Source organism: Elephas maximus, chromosome 3 (assembly GCF_024166365.1).
Source record: "Elephas maximus indicus isolate mEleMax1 chromosome 3, mEleMax1 primary haplotype, whole genome shotgun sequence".
NCBI lineage: Eukaryota > Metazoa > Chordata > Mammalia > Proboscidea > Elephantidae > Elephas > Elephas maximus.
In genome coordinates this window covers 169,773,104-169,791,322 of record NC_064821.1, presented here as the reverse complement: position 1 = coordinate 169,791,322, position 18,219 = coordinate 169,773,104, and the positions used below count along the sequence as shown (strand labels likewise).

General features: G+C 37.5%; 1 protein-coding gene across 3 annotated transcripts in view; it reads left to right on the top strand.

The window, feature by feature from the left end:
- CEPT1 (choline/ethanolamine phosphotransferase 1) overlaps positions 1–16,677 on the top strand; it is a 40,401-nt gene extending 23,724 nt beyond the window's left edge. For all 3 annotated transcript variants that reach the window (XM_049880095.1, XM_049880094.1, XM_049880096.1), the window contains exons 5-9: positions 8,105–8,189; positions 14,004–14,135; positions 14,599–14,757; positions 15,278–15,403; positions 15,859–16,677. In XM_049880095.1, the coding sequence (XP_049736052.1) occupies positions 8,105–8,189; positions 14,004–14,135; positions 14,599–14,757; positions 15,278–15,403; positions 15,859–15,978 (622 nt within the window). In that variant the 3' untranslated portion in view covers positions 15,979–16,677. The remainder of the gene's footprint in view (positions 1–8,104; positions 8,190–14,003; positions 14,136–14,598; positions 14,758–15,277; positions 15,404–15,858) is intronic.
- Positions 16,678–18,219: the final 1,542 nt, after the last annotated feature.

The window sequence follows — 18,219 nt, the reverse complement described above, 5'->3', positions numbered from 1 at the left end:
AGTATTTCAGCTATTCATGTCACTGTAATCATGTTTTAAACACTCCTTTTTCAGTTTCTTTTTAAGTTAATACATATTCCCTTAATATAATATTAAGTGTAAGTAATAAATCTTTTTCCTCTCAGATTAGAATTGTAATTTGACCTTATGACTTTTTAAAGTTCATAATAATTATTAGAAAATGAATAGTCCATTTGGATAGTCCAGAATTCTTAACACTTTAATATGAAATGGTTTATTTATAAGAACAGTAGAGCTTAGATTCAGTTTATTTCGCAGTTCAGGCAGTTCGGGGAGCATATGGAAACCTGACAGATAATTCTAGCAATACAAGCTGCATTAAGTTTCCTGAATTTAAGTCCTCTGCCCCTCTCCAAAAAGAAATTTTTAATATTTTACCATTGCTTCAGTACACGATAGAAACAGTGAATCTCTTGGTAGCAGAGTACATATTCTTTCTGAAGGGTGAATTGCAGAGTTGTAAATCCATTTATTCAGTAGCAGTAATGTTGACTTTGGGAACAAATTAATAGTGTGAGGTTAATTTTTTTTTTAATAATCCAATTTTCAAAACAAACTTGGAATGTGGAGAATACTGGGAAGTAATATAGATATTGTTTTAGGAGCAAAACGAAAGCATTTTTCAATTGGATTTACAACGTGTTTGCATAATTATTTGTGGAACTCCTTCCTAAAGTAGAATAATATACATAGTTCAAGCTTCTTAGCACCCTTCTACCCTTACCCTGGAGCCCTGGTGGCACAGTGGTTTAGAGCTACGGTGAGCCACAGCTGCTAACCAAAAGGTCAGTTTGAATCCACCAGCTGCTCCTTGAAAATCATATGGGACAGTTCTACACTGTCCTATAGAGCCACTGTGAGTTGGAATCAACTCAGCGGCAATGGGTAAGGTAAGAGTACCCTTACCCTGTCTTCTGGTACTTTCTCCAAAGACCTGTAGTTTCATACTCACTATAATTGTCTAAATTTATAATTTTTGATACTCATTTTTTATTGTTAATTATACTCACCAAAGGTCCTCTCCACCAATGTTCTTAATGAATTTAACAGTCAGAATATTGACTGTAGTGCTTAGTTTTACCTTGTTTGTCTGTAATAACAAACTACCTCATAGAGCCCTTTCTATTAAAATGTTCTGGCAATGAATGCATTTTACATCATTAAAAATGTTTTGGAAAGACATTCTCTTTTCTCCAGATATACTGTCTTCACTTGTATAAGATGCTAACTTGCAGAGATTTTCTTTTGCTTTTAATAATTGCTGGTTTTAATGGATTTGGTCATTGAAATGAAATTATCAGACATACTTTTTTTTTTTTTTTTTTAACAAAGTTCAGAAGAAAATAAGCTTCAGAAACAGTTGTTCTCCCTAAATTGTTTCCTGGTGAATGTATTAGCATCTAAACTCCCTGTGCCAACTATTGCCTGATACGTTCTAGCATTTTAAGTAAAATTGTGTTACAGTATTAAAAGTGCCATCCTGAAATGTGTAGACATCTTAGTGACAGCAAGTTAAAGACTTACGGAGGCAAGGCCAAGATGGCAGAGTAGTCAGACACTTCCTGTGACTAGAAAAAATAAGAAAATCGATTATATATGACAGTCTAGGAGCCCTCAACGTCAAAGACAAAGTTGAGGAGTCAGACTGAGCAGCAAAGGGAGGGACAGTTGAGAAGTAGCGAAGATTTGCCAGACCTGATGTGGCCAGCACCCTACAGGCTGGATCAGCCGGCGTGCACAGGCTGGGGCAAGCAGTAGCGATCGGGATGCGTATTCCACACCAGGAGAGACCGAGCGGCGGAGAGGCTGCACAGGCCTGCGGAACCAGGGGAAGGCAGCACTGAATTTGAGGAAGTTAAGTGTAAGCGTCTAACCTACTGTGCAGGATCGAAAAACCCCTTCTCTACTCTGGGAAGTACCTCTCTTCCATTTACCTGCCCCCTTCCCCATTCTGCTCTGGCTTCAGCGATTACCGTGCCCTCGGGGCCAAAAGTGGGACCTGTCACATACCCTAAGCCATTCTCCCAGCTTTGGAGAGGGAACAAATTAACAAACAGGAGAAAATAATCTGCCAGCTCCCCTAAGCCAGGAACTCAGGACAGGCACAGGCCTTTGCCTAGGCACAGGCATACAGGGTCCATGGACTTTGAATGCCTTTCACCCCTGTCTAACTAGACCTGTGTGGGGCTATTTCAAAAGCAGAGGCCCTCATTAACATGGTACAATAGGGTACATACGTGAAGCCTATTTTCAGCTGTGACAGCTGAGGGCGAGTGGCAGATTCGTGACATTTGACATCATCCTGCCCATTAAGCTGGGTCCTGACCTACCCACATCAGGGGCCTGAGGACTGATGGCTCTGCCCGCTCCACCTAGCCCCCCGTGACAGGGGTCTGAGAATAAGTGGTGCCTCCCAGTCCTTACAGCCAACAGCACTGGGTGCTCAGAGTCCAGCTACAAAACCCACCCACCTACGCACTCTGGGGAACAGCAACACGCCTTCTACTCAGACACTCAGGGACAGCTGTCAGCCCCTACCTTGCTCAGCACATAACCCCCTACCACAGCCAGATACCTGGGCCTACTCCAATCACCCCTACGTAGCTCTGCCTGTCTATGACTATAGGTGAGAGCCTGCACCACACACTTGGTAACTGATGACCTGAATACCTGAGCTGAATCCACACAAGAAGAGTAAACGGACTCCTGGTCTTACATACCTAGTAACAGCTCTAACCACCTGTTGACAGAACGTGAGAGCTTCAAAGACACTAGTAATCAAAGTAGCTCACATGACCACGCTCTTTGGGCATATGAAAACAAGAAGGTAAGACACAGCAAGCAAACATAAAATAAATTAATAACTTATTGATGGCTTGGAGACAACAGTCAATATCAAATCACATAAAGAGGCAGACCATGATGGCTTCAGCAAGTGACCAAAACAAAGAACAAACCTCCTGGAGGAAGAGAAAGCCTTGGAATTACCAAGATAGAATTCAAAAGATGAATATACAGAGCTCTTCAAGAGATCATAAAGGAGATCAGACAAAATGCAGACCAAGCCAAGGAACACACAAAGCAACAGAGGAATTTAAAAAGGTTATACAGGAGCATAATGACAAATCTACAGGCTACGAGAATCCATAGAGAGACAGCAAACAGAAATCCAAAAGATGAATAAAATTTCAGAATTAGCCCAGTAGAAAATCGTAGGAGCAGAATTGAGGCAATGGAAGTCAGCATTAGTGAGATCGAAGATAAAGTACTTGACACCAATTTATTTGAGGCAAAATCAGATAAAAGAATTTTTTTTAAAGAAACCATAATTATGTGGAACTGTAGTTGGAGAGGAAGAATAGGCCAGTGATACCTTTATTTAACTGCAAGATTTTACTACATGAAGTGAAAAGACTCTCCTTTTAATTCTTTTCTACTTTTTCCAGAGGTTATGAGGGTAGGCCACCCCTTCAATTTGAGACTTAAATTTTATTTCCTCTTATCCTAGGGAACTTGTTCTATTCTAGCCTTGGGCTATATGTTTCTCCTCTTTCTCAGCCACTCGATGAGCTTTTTCTTTTTAGTCCACTCAGGTAATTTAAAGATCATATGGTAGGTAATACTGTTTTAAATAATTTAGCTTATCTCAGAAATAAATGCTTATACTTGTCTAACACTTAAAAATACTCATGGTTATCTCAGCTGTATTGCTAATGTTATTTAACATTAATCTAAGCTTGCTGTGCCCATTTTGCCCCTTATCAAGGGTAGAAAAGTAAAATATTGGAAGGCAATTCGTTGACTTTCTAGGCTAATCTTCATTCTAGTCCATCTACACCTCACCCCCACCCCCCGCCTGGTTTTTCTGGTAAAGCATTTAGTGAATGCCATGCTCTGGTTATACATAATTTCTTTAGAGCTTCAGATACACTTACAAATAATTGTTGATCTGTAGTTATCTAGCAATTGCTGTAGGGTTCAAAACACCTTCATATGGATGACTTTTTAAACAAAATGCTTCTTTTTAAATAACAGCTCACAAGTCAAATTGTACAAATCAGAGTTTCTTTGACATGAATTTATCCCTAGTGCATGTTTTGTGAGCCAAGCTAGTACAAAAAAAAAAAAAAAAGCCTGGTGCCATCGAGTTGTTTTCGACTCATAGCAATCCTATAGGACAGAGTAGAACTACCTCATAGGGTTTTCAAGGCTGTAATCTTTACAGAAGCAGACTGCCCGGTCTTTCTCCCACTGAGCAGCTGTTGAGTCCATACCATCAACCTTTTGGTTAGCATGAAAGCGCTTTAACCAGTGCACCCCATGGGCTCATTAGCCAAACTAATAGCCGGCCTAAAATTACAACATAATTATATTTACTATTTGTAGTTTAACAAAAACATGTTTACAAATTAACTACAGGTATGTCTTTGAAATGGATATGTCACATGTAGAAGAAAAACAGAATAAATTGTCTTTTTTCTGATTTTAGAGAGGAAAGACACAAAAATTGCTGGGGAAAAATGATTAACATGCTTATCAGCTCTTACAGAATATCAGCTGAAATCTCTTTGCATCCCTCAATTAATACTGAGTCTTCTTGTATTCAAACCAAATATACTTGTTAAGTATGTCTCTGAACACTGAGAAATAAAAGTGAAACTTTGAAAATAGAAAGTTTCCTCACAGTTAGGTATCATAGAGTTTGGAGTTGTCATACCCTTTTATCACTTTTAAAAGCCATTTTGTCCTTCTGAGGTAATAATTGCTCTGATCCGGGAGTTTCTGAGCTGCCTTTTTGTGGTGATAAAGGAGCCTTGAGATCCTCACTCCCACTGAAGACATGCTCTGTTCCCTTCCCTGTTCAGAAGTTCAGATTACTCATGTTTACTTAGGACACCTTCTTCTCTGCTGCTTAATAAATTGACCATTAGAGCGTTGTAAGGAATGATTGACCCGAGAGGTTTGTTGTGGGTGTTAAAGGTTATTTTGACCTTGGACTGCCATGTTGATAGTCTTGCCACCCACATCAGACAAATGGGGGAGGTTAGACTCCACAACTGGTTTGCTCTTTTCCATTTTTCTTGTGTGACAACCAGCAGAACATTGGTTTGTTGCTGCCTTGTAGTAACTTAAGTGTGTTCTGACCAGAGTGCTCATTATGGGTTATCCACAGCAATTGGAGGAATTCTTTTTGTCCTCTGACCACATGTACTAAAATAAAAGTAGAAACGCAAAATTATTTTAAAGCAGTACTGGTCAAGGTATTCAAATACCTTCATGGTTAGACAAAAAATTATGTTTTTAGTGTTGCCTCATTTTTCCCCTTTGAAACTTTTAGGCTGTGGACATGTAATGCTATAGATATGAGATTTGTTTTTTCATATATATATGTGTGTGTGTGTATATATATATATTTTTAATCACTCTGATATTCCTTTTCCACTCTCAGTCCCTTGTGTCTTGAAGGACTTTTTGTGATGGTGGTAGATGTTTTGTTTAGTGCCAACATTTGGAAATATTATCACCCATTATTCTCCATTTGAAAAATAATAATTTTAAAAGGTAGTTATTACAGAAATGCCACATTCCTACTTTTGTATAGTATGCTGCTTTCTAGATAACTGTTTCTTTCTTGCATGGCCAAAAGAGATTACAGTGAGCCCTCTCCTAATGTGTTAGAGTCAGTTCAGCCCCTAGTAGAGACCTGTTAGTGGAAGGGGGGAGAAATGATCGATCATGTAACTAGTGCTCTTCTAAACAGAATCACTAACCCGTTTGTTCACTGTTAATCATTTCTGCCCCGTGTCCCTCCTAGCTTGCTTTAGTTTCCATACCTGGGAATGGCCTTGCACCCACACCGTTTTTCATTGAGATTCAGGATTAGAACCACATCTCTAGGATTGATGATAGGCAGTTCTCATGATTCAGCTTCATGAGAGCAGGAGGGGCTGATCCTGGAGTACTGAGCTTTACTCTAAATAGATAAGCAAACAGAAGAATATATTCCCAGCTAGCTACCAACTGGTAAGTTTTCCCTGGCCTCCTCCCCTAACATTAAGGTAGTGTTGGTAAAAATACGACAGTTATCTGAATGGTTTAGAAAATTCTGTCTTCCAAATTTTCCAAACAAGATATTTCATAAAACTTTTCTAGGAAACCCAGTTTGGAGCTTTTTAAGGGTTTTTCATGTTTCCTGTTCTCTTTTACATTCACCCCAAGGTACAAAGATTAATTGCATGAGGTTCCCTCCATTTTTATTTTGTAATTCTATACTTCTGGCCCTTCCCCTTCCAAAAGGCTACTTCATATATCCAGCAAAATGTTGTAAGATGTCTACCCTCCTCCACCCAAGACAGAGTCGATCATCTCTGACACCTGCTTAGTCTCCTGAGTCTGCTACTGAGTCTAATTCCCCTTATTGGCAACGCCATTCACCAGGTCAGCTCTACAGATTCTTTTTAGCCTAATTCAGTCCATTTTTTTTTTTTTTAGTAAATGTGTATATGAGGATAACTGCATCACTATATGCTTGCAGCTTAAAAAGCTTCTGTTTTAAAAACATTCTTGGAGCAAACAAAGACCAGTTTTTTTAGTTGTGAGAGACTGGTTTCAACCCAGTTATTTATTACAGGCATGAGAGTCACATATCTTAAGCTCACATTATAGATTATCTGCTTTAAGTATCAGCATTAGAAATGGGGGCTCTATTCTGCTGTAGGAAGTGAACCCCCTTGCTACTGTTGACATCTGTCTTTTTTAGACTGATTACTTTTTTTTGTTGTTTTTAATTTACCTTCTTGGATAAACTATTCACTTTATTCAAAAACTACCGTTATAAAAAAAGATAAGTAGTGAAAAGTTGTCTTCCTATCCTTATCCCCCAGTTTCCCAGTTTCCATACTGTCTTCCCCAATAGGTGACCACTTAGTTTGTAATGTATCCTTCCAGAAATTTGTTATGCAATTACTGGCAAAAATAAAAATATTATTTTTCTTTTTTACACAAAAAGTAGCATATACACCATTCTGCAACATTTTTTTTTTTCACTTAATGTATTTTGGATATTTTTCCGTATCAGTATTTAGGGGAGTTGCCTCACTTTTTTTTTCTTAAGCTGCAAAATATTTCATTTTTTATAGAACTACCATAATTTATGTGGTTACACTTCCTCATTGAGGGATTTTTTAAAAAAATGTTGCTGTTATAAATAATACTACAATGAAGAACCTTGTACAAATATTTTGTGAAAGCATATCTGTAGGATAAATTCTCAGAATCAAAATGCATTTGGATCCAGTAATCTGAGAATGATAACCACAAGATTATACGAAGTACTAGTCTACAGAAGGAAAGGAATACCAGTTTATGCTTTGCTTTGCTCCTCAATCTTTTTGCTGATACTCTTTTTTTCAGACTTTCAGACTTCTAGTTTCTGCTGCCCTGTTTTTGCATCAGGTTTATCTCTTCTCGACTGTGAGATAATGTTCAGCAACCCCAAAGCTAATTCCTGGCTTCTTCCAGGTTATTCTTTCCAGAAATCTTAGGGTAGTTGACCTAGTAAGGATAATAATTTGATTAAGAATTGGGTGAAATTTTCACACATACACCATAGCAAGATATCTAAAGGGCAGTCAGTTTTGCAAGGTCTCAGTCATTTATGTTACTTTAGTGAAAGCTCACCACTCTTTCCACCTAATACTACAAAGCACTTGTTTCCAGATTTCATATTATACAGCAGTGCAGTGTAATCCTCTGCTTGACATTCGAAATTTATCTCCAGCTCCCATTTGTTTGGTGGGAAAGGTTAAGCTGTAGTTTCAGCCCAAGTTCAATGAGTCAGAAATTTCCTTTGGAAAGGAGGGGTTTTTATTGCTCTGTGAAATTCATCAAATTAAAAGGCTCTGGATTTTACTTGATTTTGTTCATAACAAATTTTTGATGCCTCCTTTTCCCCTTTCCTCAATATTTGAGATTTTTTTTCTATTGTGCATGATAGAGGAATGCTGCTAAGCTTGAAATAATTAACTTGAAGTTGTTTTGAGTAATTCTGCTTTTTTTTTTTTGGCTTTTTGTACCTAATCAGAATTGATGTGACTGAAGTGCAAATCTTCATAATAATCATGCATTTGCTGGCAGTGATTGGAGGACCACCTTTTTGGCAATCTATGGTAACTGTTCACATTGCGTACCCATGTAATGCATGTTGTCTTTTGCTTGTCTTTTCTAATATAGTATAATCCAGTTAAAGGATAATATGTAATTATTTTATTCTTTCTGAAGGTGAAAAGTCACAGCAATGGTAGGACATAAACTTCTCTTTAGGGCATGATACATTTTACTGCGTGGAGTTATGTGGTGCCTTAGATCCATTCCAGGACTATTGTTTTTGAAGGCTATTGAGAATCTGAGTTATTATTGTCATCTTGTCTAACAGATAAGGAAACAGCAGATGGTACAAAAGTTGACAAACCAGTGACCAGATTAAGTCAGATCTTTCATTCTCCTTCTGGACTACATGAGCCTACTAGTTTTTCTGTCGTATACTTAAAGCTACGTAACAAATTTGGGGTACTAAATTAACCCTGACCCCAAAACAGCATTAATGCTTATTGAAACCAGTCCCATGGGATTATTTTAATAAGTCAGAACCTTGGTTTTCAACCTGACCTGTAATATAGTTACCCCTCCCTGGCACAAAATTTTTCCCACAAAATTCTGAGAGGGATAATATAACATGGGAGCCAAGAGTACAAGGTCTGGAACCAGGCTGGCTGAGTTTGATCCAGGCTGCACTGCCTACTGTGGACTTAATCTGTTATTTAATTCTCTGTGGCTTAGTTTCCTCCTCTGTAAAATGAGGACAATAATGCAGTGAAACCTGTGAGAGCTGGAACTTGTCGAGACTGCCTTGGTTTTCTGAGTCTCACAAGTTTTCCATCTTTGATAAGGTGCAGTCTTACCACTTTTCCATCTGTCCTTTCAGTGGAAAACATTTGAATTTTCCTTCTCTGGCAAGTTTCTGCCTTACACAGGTTCCAGCTTCCACAGGTTTTACTGTAGTACCTATCTCATAAGGTTATTTTGTGAATTGAATGAGGTAATATGTGTAAAGCACTTAGAACAGTGCTTATCAAATAGTAGGCACTCAGTAAAAGCTGTTGCTGCTTTTATAATTGGAACGTATTCTTCTACATTTGAGTCTAAGTAGTTTCTACTCCTTGGTCATCAGTTAACTGCTGATTGCCACCACCACCCCTTCAGAATACAGTATCCATAATTCATTTGATGGAATCAAGTATAAGGGAAATTTACTGAGCCAAAAATTCCTCTTACATAACTCATTTTATGCCAGTAAATTAGGTACTTGAGGATGTGTAATTAACACATTTCCTTAATGCCTTTTGTTAGGGAGGTGGCCATGAGGAAGGAGATGAAGGAATAAAAATAATCTACAGTCAACCTGGAAATTCTGAAACTATTCTGCTATGTACATAGTATATATTTCTCTACAGACCCTATTGACTTTTGAGACTAATATATAGGAGAGATGAGAATTTTATTACTTTTGCTCGCTAATAGATTAAATAGTCTTATTTTAACAATTTAGCCTTATAGGCAGGAAAGAAAACATAATCCCAAAACCAGATCATAAAACCTAAAGGATCCTACCCACACTCAAATTTTTTATATCCCTGGACTGTATTAACCATTATTTGCATAGGTCTTAATGTCTTCCACCAAAATTTTCTCCATAAAAGTTATTTTGAATATTTTTAACATACATGAATTACCTGTGAAGTTTCAGGATACCACTATCAAAAAAGTGAAATTTCTTGATTATCTGAAAACAAGTCAGAATCTGGTTTATGTACTTAATTATCCTTTTAAATGTGGAGATGCATAAAACATTGTTGTGAATGAAATTATGCATATACATATGTTATACACGTATCTTTATTTCTTAGGTGGTGCCTGGCAATGAATTTACTAAAGGTTGCAGTTAGTTTATGTTGAGTTTTTTGTTTGTTTTCATTTTTTTAAAGACATTTTCATGCACAAAAATTGGTGCATGGTTTATACATTGCAAGAAACAAACAAAAAACCATTTTGTATATTACTTCCCCAAAAGAATATTACCTTTGGAATGTCTTGGAAGTATATTCAATCATATCATTCTTTTTTAAAAAAAGGAGACTGTCATCACTTTGGAAGAGACCCACGTATAATCCACTCATGATTACTTTCACTGGCATTTGAGTCTTTTAAATCTAGTAGTTGGTAAAATATATATCAAACTATCAGATTCCAGTTTAGGCAACTGAATGAGGTGAGGTTTCAGGATTCATTAGGTAGGACTTCACGAACATGTAGTTTAACTTTTATTTCCTCTCATTCTTAAAATGTGCCCTTTAAAAAGTATCTTACACCTAAATAATTCAAGCATGTTGATTTTCCATGAACACTTGGTGGAGATTAGTATCTGTGTTAACATTTGCTATATTTTGGTGGAATTTATTTATACTTAAATTATTTACAAAGAGGCTTTCCTATACTGTTTGGAAGAAAGTCACTAATCTCAAAATAATACTTTCTATTTCTGCTTAAATTTACAAACCCTATAAAAAAATATGCCCATAAGAAAACTAGTCTAACAGCTTAATAATTGATTAATAATTGGTTAATTCTGTATTAACCCAAATGACTGAACCAAAACATATATCCCTTATAATCTGGTGAAGGTGTTGAGAATTTAAGATAGTATTTTTCCACCTCTAACCTTTTTGAAAATTAGATTAGACTGATACTATTTGGGTGCATTATTTCATACCATGAATCCCGAGGGTATTCCTCTGGCTTATAGGGCAGACTCCGTGACCTACCAAAACCAAGCCCATTTTCATCAAGTCAATTCCGATTCATAGTGACCCTATAGGACAGCATAGAACTGGCCCATAGGGTTTTTAAGGTTGTAAATCTTTACAGAAGCAGACTGTAAAGCAGACTTTCTCCCACAGAAAGATGGGTTTGAACCCTCACCATTTGGTTGGAAACTGAGTGCCTCAACCACTGTGCCACTAGGGCTCTTTCCATGACCTAAGAGAGCTCTTACTCTTCCCAGGTCTGGAAGACTGCAGAAACTCTGGGTAGGTCTTAGGTGAATGTGTTTTCAATATGGCTGTCTGGCTATTTCTATAGAGTGGGTGCACTTTGGCCACCATGGATGAGTTCCACAAAATAATGCCAAAAAGAGCAAGATCGGGAAAAACAGAATGTGCCCACCTGCCTTGATTTTGAGTGTGGGGTGAAAATGGCAATACTTTAGTGCTTTTTAGTTGTGGTTTCAGTTGGCACCAATATTTAAGGGATTAGCTGATGAGGCTTGGGATTCCTCTGCAACTCTCCCTTCACTTTGCCTCATATTTTCTTGTAGCTAGCTTCCTTTATTGTGGGGACAAGATATTTCTTCATACTCTCAAAACAGTAATTCTCAAGAGAAAGTACAAGAAAAGGAAAAGATCTTAATATTCCTTCAACAAATGTATATTGAGCACCTGCAATATCCAGGGCTCTGCATAGAAAACAAAAATCAATCAAACAAAATCCTACACTCAGGAGCATTTGTTTTGATGTATGTAACTTGCATAGGACAGAACCGATGAGAGCCTAAGAATGTTTATGGTAATTTGCTTGTAGGTCTATAGCTTGCTTACTTGCTTTGTGGTCCAAGCCACATACTAATTGCCTGGCTTTTTTAATGTTCTCTATTTCTTCTTTCAAAGGGCAACAGTTTCCATGACCCTAAAGCAGTTTCCCCAAATTCCAGATATAGTTGTGATGCCCGTTCAGTTCAATGTGCCACAGATTACTGTTACCCAGAGCTGGCACTCATTCAGTACCTGGCTCTAATACCGGGATGGCCCCTGTACTAGATTGATGCTTCTTTTGGAATCTAGGGGAGTATAGTATTTCTCCCTTTGCCAGAGAGGTCCTTTGTCTCTGTGGAGGGAAGAGGGAGGGGAGAGGACCAGGAAACTGGCCAGAATATTGAATATCAGTCAGGTGCATCAGATTTAGATTGTAATATCCCTGGTTTCCTGAACTAGAGCAGAAAAAATGTCTTGGAGCCCAAAGCAACCATAGTGTTAGTTTTCTCGTCTGTTGAAAACAAGTTTTGAATTTGGGGTGTAAGCATTGGAGATGATTAGGGAAGGAGGAAGGCCATTTAGGATACTCCATAAAGTACTGGACTTGATTTTTAAGTTGACCTGTTTCATTTTAGAAAATTAAATACTACCACAGTACAACTTGAATTTGAGCAGTCTCAATTTCAGTTTTTTGTTTTTTTTTTAAGAGTTGCAGTTTTGTAAGAGGTCACAGAGTTATGTAAACAAGCTGAGTTCTTCAGAGTTTTGAAGAATTGGAGTATCTAAACATTAAGATTATTGTTTGCCAAAAATCCCCTAAAGCTGAAGTTTTATGCATGCATGAAAAAAGGATATGTCACATTTCCTACTTGATTTTTAAACTGTAGACAGATGACAGTCATAGAAAGTAAGCAGCCCTAGTTAAAATGTTTTTATTTTAAGAACTCATGGCCTGCGTTGTGGGCTTTTGCTATCTTGTTCCTATAGGATTTGTATCTAATACTAGAATATATATTGAATTTACTGTTGTTTCCTTATCCATCCATATTGGACAAAATTTGAAACTTTAGAAAGGCTAAAACCAAAAAAAAAAAAAAAAGAACCCATTGCCATCAAGTCAATTCCAACTCATAGCAACCCTGTAGGACAAAGTAGAACTGCCCCATAGGGTTTCCAAGAAGTGCCTGGTGGATTCGAACTGCCAACCTTTTGGTTAGCAGCCGTAGTTCTTAACCACTACACCACCAGAGTTTCCCAGAAAGGCTGAAGGGAGGTACAAAAGGGAAGAAAATCTTAAATGATTTTTAAAAATTTAGTACAAGTGTATTTTCTTTTAAATGTTAAGATATCGTGCTTTCAAGATTAAATACCTGATCTTGATGCACTCAGCCGGCCTTACTTTTAAGTAATCAATCCATATTTTTGGTATAAAAAATCAAAAACCAAACCCATCGTTGTGGAGTCAATTCTGACTCATAACGGCTCTATAGGACAGAGTAGAACTGCCCCCTAGGTTTTCCAAGGCTAAGGGATTTGAACTGCCAACCTTTTGACCTTTCATTTACAAGCAAGCTCTTAACAACTGCTCCACCAGGGCTCTGTTATTTTCAGTATAGGACTCTACAACTGAGTAGCCAAAATGTTTACATGCAAGTTTTCCAAAGTAATATATTCCCATGCTGAAAATAGGAATATATTATTTACTTCTGAAAAGTTACATGTTAACATTTTGGCTACTGAGTTGTAGAGCTGTGTTTGAATGTGCTTGATGTGTTTTTTCTCATATATGAGTGCCTTCTCAGTTGCCCTCTGCTTTTGCCCTAACAATTTGGAATTGGGAAGTCTTTGGAGTAGAACTGTTCCATTCTCTAGTTTGTAAATTTTCTAGTCTAATTGCAAATATTTTTTTTATTTTATGCTCCATACTTTCACAATTAGTAATAAACCACAGATTTAGAGGTAGAATTCAAAAAATGCAGAAAGAAAAAGACAAGGTACATTCCTTCTACAAAAAGGTCAGAAGACAACTTGGTTCACTGTTGCCAGACCTCTGGGATACATTAGGTGATCCTTACATAGCTGCTGGTACACAAATTAATAAAGTTGGGTCAGTTAATTTGTAAAGGTTGGTGTCAGGAGAAGTGAGATGAATTTCTACGTTGCCTCATGTCTTGAGACTTGTTATGTACTTATAATGGAAAGGAGAGGGAAATTTTTTGTGTATTTACTAAACTAGAGGGAAGGGAGAATATTTGGGAATATGAATGAAATATTTGAGAGTACTGTCTTACGTTAATTTGAATATATTTTAATTGTTCTCTCTCTCTACCATTAAAGATTCCAGTGCTGAATATTGAAGTGAAAATTTTTCCTGCGCTTTGTACTGTAGCAGGGACCATATTTTCTTGTACAAATTACTTCCGTGTAATCTTCACAGGTGGTGTTGGCAAAAATGGATCAACGATAGCAGTAAGTATATCTTAAGATTTCTAATGATTGTTTATGCTAAGACTTGATTTTGTGGTGGCTTTGTTTATTCATTTGAAATGTATAAAATCATCTGTTAGAGTTTCTGCTTGGCCAAAAAAAAAAAAAGTCCAAAACTTCTCAGGTTTATTTGTCCGTGTGTACATTTATATGTTTATATATGCATATATTTGTGCACACACACACACATACACTTATATACATATATATGAAAAAAGTATGAATGCTTTATAAAATAAGCCTGGTCTATTGAGTAAAATCCTCAGTTTGTGCCTAACCTGTCCATGCTGCTACTTTTCTCTAGCTGTTCGGGTGCTCACTGATAGAAACTGCTGGCTGTTAGGCACCATGCAGTTCTCCACGGTCTGAGTTGAGCTGCCTTTCAGCAGATCCATGTAGTAACTGATGAGTGGATACTATTATCTCTTCTCTTTTCACTGTACAGGGAACAAGTGTCCTTTCTCCTTTTCTCCATATTGGATCAGTGATTACATTAGCTGCAATGATCTACAAGAAATCAGCAGTTCAGCTTTTTGAAAAGCATCCCTGTCTTTATATACTGACATTTGGTTTTGTATCTGCTAAAATCACCAATAAGCTTGTGGTAAGCATCCAGGTTTTGTTTTGTTTTTAACTTTTGTCTGATTTTGGTTTTATGGCCATAGTTTTCATTCTGTAGCATCTGAGCAGTCCTGAAGTTTGCTCTCCTGCAATCAGAATCTCTTCCCATCAAGGTGGGAACTGTTTCTGCTCTTTTGTGACACTACAGCTCAAGGTTACCAGAAGCTCCTTGAGTGTCTACAGTTTTTCTCCCTTGTATCCACAGTTTAATTTGGTCATTTAGTTTTATCTGCTGTCTCCAGCCTCATTGTGGACACTCAAATTAAAGCTCCTGGTGAAAAGCATCTTTTGGAGGCTTATTTGACATGGTGTATATCCCTTTCTATGGGGCATATAACTCACACATATACTTCATGTTGTCGACAAATTTTTAGTTGTAGGAATTCAGATATTGCTAACTGATTCTTAAAACTTGATATTTGAGCACAATACTGATTTACTCTGTAGCTTACAATTTTTCTAATATGAAAATGCGTACATCGGTGATTCTGTTTTATTCATAGGTTGCACATATGACGAAAAGTGAAATGCATTTGCATGACACAGCATTCATAGGTCCAGCACTTTTGTTTCTGGACCAATATTTTAACAGCTTTATTGATGAATATATTGTACTTTGGATTGCTCTGGTAAGTATTATACTATGTCTTATTTCATGATCAGTAGGCTACTTGTTTTCTTGTTTCAGTGCGTCAGTCGTGAGAGATAGATAATATAAAGATTTGGAATGTCAGTCTTGCCTACCTCAAGGCTCATAAATTCCAAATTTCGGACAGTGTGGGCCAATGGCCTATTTCCATAAATGACCTTTTATTGGAACACAGCCATGGCCATTCATCTATGTATTATCTGTGGCTGCTTTCTTGCTATAATGGCAGAGTTGAGCAGTTGTAACGTCTACTGTTTCTCAAAGAGTTTGTTGACCTTTGGTGTAAAGGAAAGATCCATGAGGAAATTCAGTCATTAAATTGTATTTAATTGAAGGTGAATCTGGAGAGAGAAGAAGAAAGTTAGAGGCCATTCTTCTTTACTTTCAGCAAGGGTCTAAGCAGGTCCTGAGAATCTAATGGTATTTTTTTTCCAGGTCTTCTCATTCTTTGATTTGATCCGCTATTGTGTCAGTGTCTGCAATCAAATTGCGTCTCACCTTCACATACATGTCTTCAGGATCAAGGTCTCTACAGCTCATTCTAATCATCATTAATGACGTAATTGGTGTTGTATAGGAAACTTGTGTTTTTTGAAGGAAAGAATCTGAACATATTAAGGAGAATGGGGTGGATAAGAACAAATATAATTTATAATAATCAATGTTGTATAACTTTTATTCTTTGTTACTGGTAACACTCCTTAACTATGCTCTGTGAGAATGGGAATTTCAAGTCCCATCCTGTAAATTGTACATGTGGTCTTACAGGGTTTGGCCCAAGAAAGCATGCAGGAAAAAAATGCCATGTGTTTGTAATTATCCTGGATTCATCATAATATTGTCATGGGGAACCAGATCTCCAGAGGTGGAGATTTCTAATGTAGAATATTTGCAGGTCAAAAGATGGTTGCTTTACAATTTTAACAAATCATCATCTCTTATTGACATCCTTGTTTAGTGTCTTCTCAAGCTTTCTTTTATTAAGCAGCTCAGCTTGTGGCACAGAGATATTCCACTAGCTTGTGAGATGGAACTAGTGATAAAGACTTTGAATTTGGATTGAAAGATTTCCTGTCTTTACCTTGTTGAGGAAGTCATTTTAATTGCTCAAGAAGTGATATCTTTCATGGGCTTGGGAAATCCTGTCAGCATGCAGAAAAATGTGGTAACTTTGTCGATCCATTTTATTTTTTTAAATAAATACATAATCTGAAAGCCAGCTTTCTTCTCAGTGTTATTCAGTGGAAAGATAAACTAAGTTTTAAGGTCTTTTTTTTTTTTAAAGCAAAACTTATTTCTATTTTTTAATAAATAAGGAAATTCAGTCAGCTGCATTGTCATGATGTGTCCTATGACGTTTCTATTTTGTGTAAACTGTTTAACGTAAAAAAGAACTATGTTTATTTTCCTTCTGAATAAGTTTTTGTTGTATTTGTCACCCTTGCAATTATCGGTCACATAGGACTCTCAAACTTTCCTCCCAGACTTTCACTAATTGCCTGGGCCTCATGATGGGTCACTTTGCATTGTCCTTTTCTGGCTACTCAGTGTCTATACTACAGTTTGAAATGGGAAGCAGGTGTCCTCAATAACTATGAGCCAGATCTGTTTTCAGTATATAGATGGTTGAGTTGCTTGAATGAAGAAGACCATAGAAAAGGTTTAAACTACTGGCTAAAATGAAGTATCTTACTAGTTTTTATTTATACCTGTCTCCATATATTGCATCGTGGATAAATGATAATTGTACCGCCTTGCCTGGCAGCCAGAACTCCCCTTGCTTGCCCTTTTGATGGTTCGCATGATCCCATGTGGATCTGGACTCTCAGTGACAGTTCAGCCCTCAATTTCTCTGTTAGACTGTACAGGAAAGGGGAATCTCTTCTCACCTTTGCTCGCTAGCAACTTCTCCAGCATCTAGGGTAGAGAAGCACACATAGAGAAATGCTAAAGTAGATCAAGTTTTAAAAGGTAGGGCAAAGCAGAGAAAAGAAAAATGGTTCATTCTACTTTGTTGGCACATTTGCATCTACTGTCTTATTTCATTATTAGTTGCTAATAACCTACAATGGAAACTGAGGCCTGAAGAGGCTGAATGGCATGCCAGTGTCACATAATGGCTACTTTTCAGAACAGGTTCTAGAATCCAGGTCTTCTGAATCCTGGTACAGTGTTCTCTCCTGCGCCATACTGGGTCTTGAAAGGCTAAAGCTAAACTGAGATGTTGAGGGCTAAGTGAAATATGTATATTCTCCTAGAACCTTTTTCAGCCATTAGGGAATCTGAAACGTGCTCACATACCTGGTGTGTGCTTTCTTCATCCCATCAGATCAAGAGTGCTTTTGTAGTAAACCTCAGCTGGCCCCAGCTCTTCTTGCATATTCAGATACAGTAAAACCTGTGAAAGCCGGAACTTGTGTAAGGTGGAAGCCTGTCAGAGAAGGAATGTGCAGATATTTTCCACTAATAGAGAGCAATAGAAAAGTGGTAAGATTGTACCCTGTCAAAGGCGGGAAATGTGAGACCTGGAAAAATAAGGCAGTCCCGTCAAGTTCAGCTTTCACAGGTTTCACTGTACATTGACTTAGTTTGTTACCTGGTTTTTAGTGCCCTATACCAAATGGTTCCCAAACCTGCTTGGACATCAACATCACTTGAAGGAACTCCTACAGATTGCCAGGCCCTATCCCTGGAGATGATCCAATAGATTTGGGATAGGCCCTCAGAAAATATTTTCACAAGCTTGTAAGGATTTTAGGCCCAGTTCTGAAACCCTTTGAGGTGCAGTTAGGTTTA